Here is a 9,281-nt window from a genome sequence, read left to right as displayed (position 1 = left end):
TTTCTTTAGATCATAAAGCCTTGTGTTTGTGGGCTAATTTGTCTTCTAATGAGTTTCAGAGGCTATATATTATTACATCTTACCATTAGTAAGGTAAGGTTAAGTAATAGAATCTTATACATGGATTCACTATTTTATCAAGAGGAGTTTTTGTTAGGAGAACCACACCACACCAGCTATTAAGATTAGTGAGTTTCAGACACAAATGTACAAAGAAAAGTCCTGTTCTCTTATCCATTCTGACCCGTTCAAAAGCATGGATTAAATGAAAGGGAACGTGAATTTACTAGAGGACTTCATGCAGATACATGAAAAATCCAAACTAGCATGTAAGTCTTCTTTCTAGACTTTCTTATAAACATTATGGCATAGCATTTATGGACATTTTCTCAACAGCCCCCCTGGATGTGAAGATATGAAAAAGGATGTGTCTTACTGCTGGTCTCATGCTCTGGGCCAACAGTTCACACGGTAAAGGGTGGGAGGCAGTACTAGGGAGGGGAGGGAGGTCACTCCTACTGGGCGTGTTTTGGAAATTTGTGGGAACTCTGTTGTTCTAATGTGTAACCTTGTGATTTACATACTGAAATCCATTTTTAAAATTATTAACGACATTCATTTCGTACTGGTGTATTAGGACATACCAATTAAAAAAATTACCGGTATAGGCAAGTTATATTATTATCTAGGAGCTTCATTAGAGAATAGTAAAGGAAACATCCAAAATATCTGTGCTATGAAGGGAAAACTGGTTCTACAGAATTGCTCTAGATCAGGGTTTTCAAAGTGTGGTTTGTGGAACACCAGCACCAATACCACCTGGGAACTTGTTAAAAATACAGATTCTTGGGTCCTACTCCAGATTTACTAAGAAACTCTGGGGATGTGGCCCAGCAATCTGTGTTTTAACAGGGTTTCTGGGAGATTCTGATGCTCAGGTTTGAGAACCTCTGCTTAGATGAATGGTATCTGTGGTAACATTTTCTAAAATGTGGTCTTCTTCTATATCCATGCGCATATATATATATATATATATATATATATATATATATATACATACACACACACACACACATATATATACACATATACACACACACATACACAGACATACACACACACACACACACACCCATTGAGTGTCTGCAGGTTACAGCAAGGAATAGAGATAGCGTTATTTTTTATAAAAATTATTTACAAATCCACCCAGTATTTAGGGGGGGGAACCCTCTGAAAACTGTAAAGAATTATAGTATTTCCCCCTAAATTGGCAAAAGTGCTTGGTTAAAAGAAACACCAAAGAGGAAAGGGATTTGGGGTGACAGGCACTGGGGTTAGGGACAGAACTGAACTGGAGGAGGTAGGGAGGGAGGGAGGAGGAGAGGAGATTCAAAGATAAACTCTGTCAGGGAGAGATGCACAAAACGGTCTTCTGCTTGGGAAGACACATCCTCATTTTGAAATTATAAAGATGTTGGTTAATTGTCCCTCAATATCTGTTAAGCGGAACTTTAGGTCTTCCATGGATGGCAGAAAATTGCAACAGACATGAAAATGAAGAACTTGAGATTTTTTTTAGTTTGCTAGTAACAACATATTCTGTATTATCTGCAACTTTGTTTTTATTAATGAAATGTGTATTATGTTGGCTTAAAAAACTGTTATGAAAGGCTATGGTGCTTTGCTTCTTACAATAGTATAAAATTAGGTAATATGACTAAAACTAAGGGTTGGAATATTTATGTAAGTTTTGAGTCAATAGAATATAGAGTATTGATTTTAAACAGATAAAATTTGAAAAGTAAAATGACTTAGAGAGGTTTCTTAAGAAGAACTGACAAAAGTATGATGATGTAGCAATCATATTAACTTTAAAGTGATGGAAAATAACCAGAATCTTCCTACAGATTCCTATGAAGAGTTACATTGACAAGTATCCTTCCATCTAAACAGTGGATGGCACTGTACCATTTACACAGGACACACCCTAATTGCGTTTCTTTAAAAAGACCATGAACAGAGATATGAAGACAATCTGTCTTTAGTTTCTAAAATTTTTATCACTTAATACCTAGATTTTCTGGAAAAACACTAAAAGTTTTGATAATAAACCAGATTGTTCTACCAAATGTTCTATATCACTTCATAACAGGTTAGGAAGACATTTTGTCTGTCCCATATCCAAGACTTTAATAATTCTCCAGATAAAAATTAATTATAATGAAAATTAATCTTTGCAACATCTGTGGTTTTCCCTTGTTACATGCTACTAAGCTTTGGTTAAAGGCTCAGACAGTAAGGTGAGACACGACTGCCACCATGTGGGCAGTATAATTAGATTGCAAAACTAAATAAACCTTTAGCAAGAGAATTACTTACTATATTCTTTACTTGGAAATACAATGGATATGATAAGGAAGTCCTGTTTGGTCTTGAGTTATATTATTCTAGATCCATTAATGTGATGTCCATTCTTGGTACAAGTCGTTGGACACTACTTAACAGAATGCCAGTTATGGAAATTATCTACAGCCTTGTTGCTCCAACTATGTTCTGCAGACCAGCAGCATCTGTATTACCTGGGAGCTTGTCAGAGATGCAGTCGACCCCACCTCAGATGCCCTGAATCCAAATCTGTATTTTAACAAGATGCCCAGGGGATTCCATACACACTACAGGCCAAGCAGTGTTCATGTACAGCTAAGTACCTACCTCCTCCGCTCTCACCCCCTACAAGCACCCTCACCCCATGAAGGGAAGGCGACTTTTACCAAAAAGCTCACTTAGTTAAGAAAAATAGTTTGTCTTACTTGAAGTGCTTGATTAACTTTATCTTTGCAAATGTAGAAATCTATTTTATCTACCATTTGCTTAGGTTTAACAAATGGATTAATTCCACAATTCAGAGAAAAAATTAAAACAGATTTTCCAGAAAAAAGGGCTTGTTTAGTTTCAGGAGAGATTAGAGTATTTTATTTTGCCCAATCAGAGCCCTTCAGCATAAAGAGACATTCATATACATATATATGAACATTTTCCAGAAACATTATAATACATTTTTTTAAAATACCAGCTTATCGGTATTTATTTACAAAAATATTTCATTACCTAATTTTAAACCTTTTGCTGTGATGACATTTTGTAAAGTACAGGAATGCAAAATAACTACAAAGTTTAACACATTTTTTAGTGTTTGCAATAGTGCTTTTTTGTTTTTGTTTAAAATGAAACAGTACACAGAGATTTTTTTTTTTTTTTTTTTTACCGTATTTAAAATTCATACTCCAGCAATTACCTTTGAGATAGTTACTGGACTGAGCAAAATTAAAAAAAATAAAATAAAAAGTGCAGCAAACTGAAAACTGCCTGCGGGCACGGTTTAAGGTATACACAAGCTAGAGCTCTATACCAAGCATGCTTGCCCCCGAAGTGGACAATGTTAGAAAAACTTATCCTTGCTCTTTTTAATATTGTTTTGGTGATGCATTTACAATGAACCAATAGTATACCTAGAAAGAAATGTTTTTCTGGTTCTAACTATCATATTAAGCAGAGGTCACACCTAAAGTATCACAGTACCGTTTATTTACAAAAAAAATAAATAAATAAATAAAAAATTTAAAACATGATTTACCCTCTTTGCATTGCTTTCTACTGACATGTTGAGTCTATGTTTAACTCCTCACATTGTCTTCAGTGGAAGCAAAGTTCAAACAACATGAAATACTTAGCAAAAGTATATTTAAAAAAATGAAATTCCCGAACAAATTGGATTCCATTGCCATTAGCCTATGTCCATTTTAAATGCCTGAACCAAACAACCTTCAATAAATGAATACTGACTTATTTACATCTCATACGCTATAAAAATTTTAATAACTATGATCCTCATTGCAAAACACTGGCAAAACTGACATTCATGATTTTTCTGATGTAAAGAGTGCGATAAAAAGAGCAATCACATGTAGTCCTGGACTGTACTCAGTTTGTAAATGAATTGTGCCTAGTAATTTAAGACTGTGTTAGCAACTGAAGAAAGCCATGTGAAAATCCTGATAATTGGGAAGTTATTAAAACCATTTAATTCAGCTGAGAAAGGTAAACTAAAGTTTTCCCTTTAATTTTTGTTGTTGTTGTTGTTGTTACAACCATTTTCTGTCCACAGAACCTTTAAAACTCCTGTGGCAGTAAGATCACTAATATTCACAGGAAAAATAATCCCCATAGCACTTTACAAGAAATTGATCCGTGATGAAAAGTGTAATTAACAAAAGCTGTAAACAGTATCTTCACATTCATTTGCAAATGAAAAAAAATCACTTAAGGGCATAAATTTCAATCCAAGAGAACAAACACTCTAAAAGGGAAAAGAAAAAAAGGAGGACACTTAAGATAGAGAAGTGCTCTTTTTCAAAGTAAATACAGATTAAAAAGTCTAGGAATATTGATCAAGTATCAAACTGATAAGGAACAAATTCTATAAACTACAAAATAAAAACCTTCATTGACAAAAATACATAAACTCTGTTTTCATTTTTGGAAATTTATTTTTAAAAAAGGTAGAAGAAAATACCTGGAAAACTATTTTAAATATATATATATTTTAAAACAATAGTTAAGGTAGGCATCCAACAGCAAGCTGCAGCTAGTGAGAAAGATCTTGCAATTATTGTTGTGGGCATTTTCCCCAAAATAAAATTAATATTTGAAAATGCTCAATAGAGGGTTTTTTTTTAAACCATAGTAATGATTTTCTTTCCTGTCAATGTGTGAAGACGTTTGAATAATGTATGATTCTTTAAAATTAATTGTATCTCGATATGAGATACCAATATTTCTTATTATAAGCGTAAAACATAACTTTTTGTATGGATAATATACATACTTTTTAAGTACTTCGACTTAAACTTAACAAGTTCACCATTTTTAAAATTAAAGAGTACATTTATAAAAATTTTATTTTAAAATTAAAAGTATATTCTCTAGCCATATGTATAAATATAACATGTTACTGTATGATCTTAAAACAAATCTGAAAGTGTTGCAATATTTAAGACCTAGAACACTGAAACATACAGCAAATGATCTTACTATTTTTTTTATAATTGAAAACTATATAAAGCCCTATTAAAGGTTTTAAGACTATGATCAGTTTAATTATTTAAGGTGCAGCTAGCAGCATAGTCATGATTTTGGTATGTTTTATACATATGTATCACTTGATTTTAACTGAGAAATGTGGAGTAACTGATAATAAAAAGTTTTCATTACCTAAAAAAGTGCAGAAAAAATTCAAGTTTAAAGTTCAGTGCTCTTTATTTTGCAAAAACAAATAAATGAAATCCCCAAAGTTAAAATGTAAAATAAATCTTTGCCACAAAAAATTTACCTTTGGATATAGCTTTTCTAATGTCATATGAGAAAATGCCTTAAGCAAAACATATATGGAATATGGAACTCAGGGTAAAACTTTGTACTCCGTGGGGCCTACCACGTGTTTTCCATTCCCTCAGCTGTCTCCCCACCACCCCCTGTAACCTAAAAATGTGTAACACTTTCAGACTTGTTTAAAACACTCACAAATCTACAGGAATAACTTCAGAGAAACCTACAATTAAGAAGTTCTAAGCAAAAGAAAAGCTTCTTTCTTTACTAGAAAGTACTGTATTTAAACTGGGATATACCACACATAACATAGACAGGTAGCAGCATTTTTTCACATCCATAAAGAAAATTGAATTAAGAAGTTAATAACAGCTCAGATCAATAACCATTTTTGGAAATGCTCCGTACAAATGAAATGCAAACCCAGGGGATTAAGATAATGCAAAACCTCAAATGGATGTAATACACAGAATTTGTCAGAGTGTAAGATTTCAAATAACTTTTTAAGCAAATACATATGAATTTTAGCTTGAAGAGTGAACTGGATATATGGCACATATAGGCAAACAACTTCCTATTGACAAACTGCTAATCAATGAATACTTCAATGACTTTAGAGCCAACGACACATGAAACAAAGAATAATGTCCTCAAATGAGGATATGGAGGTATGGAGGAAGCACACACACATCTTTCACTTTTCTAATATTTTTGACTCTTTTTTTTTTTTTGGTTTATTTTCCTGAAATCCTGGCTTGCTGGTGACTGTTACTTTTTGCGCTTAAAAAGAAAAAAAAATAGAGATGTTCTCTCTCAAATTACAATAAATTCCCTGGGTTAGTTATTACTGCAGACTGTCTCTTATCTACAGACTGAATCAAGTATAACTCAGAGAAGCTATTTCCTATTCTCAAAAATACTTCAAGCCTTCTAATCCTAAGTGAGTTTCTAGTTTGCTGTGCATAATCTGTAGATTTAAAAATGAAATAAAATAACTCAAAATATCGATTTAACATTTTCTTATAAAGTCCATCTCCGATAAATGTATCTACTTCTCTATTTGAAAATAATTACAGGATTAGCTCATTTTATATACAACAGGAAAAATGACAGTAAAAATAAAGTTGATGTACAATTAACACAAAATAACACAGCAAATTAAACAGTTGGAGCTAATATGCCCTTCTACGAAATGGGGAATCGTCAGTTTATTACTTTACTTAACGCTTCTCAACTTCAAATCCTTTAACTGTTGATATAATTGAGGACACTCTTAAAACTGTACCTTTAAAAAGGGCCTAATACTTCCTGTGACAGATCATGGAACAACGGGTTTATTAGATAATACAGGATACAAATTAAGCCATCTGTAAACTCCTGAATGTTCATCATATTGCTGACACTAACTAAACAGAAATATGTTATCTGTAGGTATTTTCTACAAACTCATAAACTTTTGAAAATGACTTCTGAAATGTTTTGGCTTGATCAATTATCTCTATCACATATATTTAGTCCCTCCATAATGATATTTAAAGTAAATTTTAATGTAAACTTTTGTATCCCATAGTGCACATTATAAAAATGTAAACATAAAAGCTTTATTAATGAAAATAACCAAGAGGAAAAAACGCCTAACAGACTGTGCGAAATTAAGGTGTTCTACATACACCTTTAATGATCCTATGGGATAGCAAAACAACCATCAAGTTTGCTATCAATTTGTGCTCTGATTCTCTCTTACAGAAAAAAGGAAAACTGTTTTAAGCAATTTTTTATAGAAGAAAATATTGAAATTTCATTAACAGTAAGTGTAATGCTTCTATTTTGCTCCTCCTTTGTTGCCTTAAGAACAATCAGTAATAATCTCAGATGAGCCTGCATTATGAGATTACTTCCTTCCAAGCCATCTCGTTCCTGTCTGCAATGCTCTTCTAGGAACCAATCGTTTATTGTCCACTGATGGTCTCATTTGTATTATACTCCAATACAGAAATAATTTAGTTACCAAAATGCACATATTTTCCTTTCCTTTTGGCTTTTGAAAACCTTGAAAGGACATGTACAGATTTATAGTATATTTCTACAGAAAATATTTTGTAGGTCATCAGACTAGACTCTTATATAGATAATTATTGACAAGAGATGCTTGTAATTTTCCATGCGACAGCATGTGCACTAAGATTTAATTGGCTCATCACCTGAGTGTACTGGAACTGTTAGCAAATAAAGGGCATTTTAAAAAGGGAGCTGAGCATTTTAGTGAAATAAAGAAACTTTTTTTTTAAGCAATTTTAATTAAATAATGCAAAGGTACATTTGGTTAAACATTTTATAAAAATTCAAGCAAAATTAAAAATTTAGCCAATTTCAACATTTCTACAAAGGTAACCAGTAACTATTTTGGTCAAATCCACCTTTAGCTGAATTAATGAGAACAAGGACAAGGGACATTGAAGTATTCTCCTCACCACAATGGAGGTTTTTCTCACTTTCCACACTGTATAGCCACTACATGGAAACTCCCAGAATGATGAGCAGTTCAGTCATGCTCTACACTTTTCTTTTCAATGAAAAGTGATGTATCACCTTGTTTTGCTTTTGACAAAATATGGACTAAACACAAATATACAATAACAAGAATCCAAGAGTAGCCCATACACAAGTCAACTATGTGTATGTTTTTATTATTTAAAGCCCACCATTCAGCTTATCTGTCTAAAGATATGGTAACAAACAGTTTGTTTCTTTTTCACTAATGATACTGATGACCAGTCTGTTTAAGGAAGGGAAAGTCCAAGACAGCTGTTCATAATTCAGTCAGTGACACAAACGTAACTATTTCAGCTTCAGGACCTCTGACTTATTGCCTCTCCCTCAAAGAGGTCAAACACTGAAGGCAGATACGACAGCACAAACTCTTTTGGCATATGCAAGTTTAATACAGGAATGATCCAGGAATAGTCCCTGCCAGGTCTCCTCGACATCCCCCTTTGCTTCTTCGTCTGTAACACGTGACCTGCTTAGTTCCCAAACCATCACCTCAGAGCTGGCACACACCATAGACTCCACTTTGAGTGTCTGTGGACACTCCTCCTCAGTTAAAGCCACATGACTGAGGGAAAACAGTGCGTGATTGTGCTAGGAAAGAACAGTATCCAGTGACGAACATCCCTTTAATGTTAACTTTCCTAAAGTGAAATCGATAAAATAAAAAAGGAAAATTCTTTTTCCTTCTGGCTGACGTTGTACTTAGTTGGATTTCTAGCTGTCAGAACTGGTACCACTTCTTGTCTTTGTATTTCAACATCATCTAGAGGGGAGAAAACACGAAAAACATTTTTAAAAAATGCCAGAATGACAACATTTATGTTATAAATCATTGCTATGTTTTTCCAAAATACATCATTCGGAAGGATTCTACAGTGTTACTATGTTGCTTACTTCAAATAATTTTATGTAGAAAGCAGTAAGAACTGTTCCATTTAGAGGGAAAAAAAAGACCGTAACCATTAAGAACTGTAGCCCAGAAGGTCCTCTTATTTCTTAGAGATGGGACATAATTCAACTTTGGCTCAGTAGATTCTTTGGTGACCTAAGGTAATACCTTACAAATAAGGTAATTTTCAGTTCTCTGGTTTGAACTCAAAATGAGGTTAAAGAACCCGGGGAATGAGAGGTTGGAAACACTACTCTTGCTCCCATCCGAAATTTCCTGAGCCCACAGTCTTGAGCTAGGCACTACACAGCAGTCTTTCCCGACACGACTTCATTTGGTTCTCACAACTTTATGGGTTAGAGATTATTATTTTCCTCATCTTATAAAGGAAGAAAATGAGGCTCATATGGGTTACCCAAGGTAACACAAAAGTGAAACTGGTATCTCAGCACACATA

At 33.5% G+C, this 9,281-nt stretch overlaps 1 protein-coding gene across 4 annotated transcripts in view; it reads right to left on the bottom strand.

The window, feature by feature from the left end:
* Positions 1-2,950: 2,950 nt before the first annotated feature.
* Positions 2,951-9,281, bottom strand: part of STXBP5 (syntaxin binding protein 5) — a 173,152-nt gene continuing 166,821 nt past the window's right edge. For all 4 annotated transcript variants that reach the window (XM_045499950.1, XM_045499948.1, XM_045499949.1 and 1 more), the window contains one exon: positions 2,951-8,698. In XM_045499950.1, coding sequence (XP_045355906.1) covers positions 8,657-8,698 — 42 coding nt within the window. In that variant the 3' untranslated portion in view covers positions 2,951-8,656. The remainder of the gene's footprint in view (positions 8,699-9,281) is intronic.

The sequence above is a fragment of the Leopardus geoffroyi genome, chromosome B2 (assembly GCF_018350155.1).
Source record: "Leopardus geoffroyi isolate Oge1 chromosome B2, O.geoffroyi_Oge1_pat1.0, whole genome shotgun sequence".
NCBI classification, from domain to species: Eukaryota; Metazoa; Chordata; class Mammalia; order Carnivora; family Felidae; genus Leopardus; species Leopardus geoffroyi.
The sequence above is the reverse complement of the archived record's forward strand: the minus strand, read 5'-3'. Positions and strand labels throughout refer to the sequence as shown.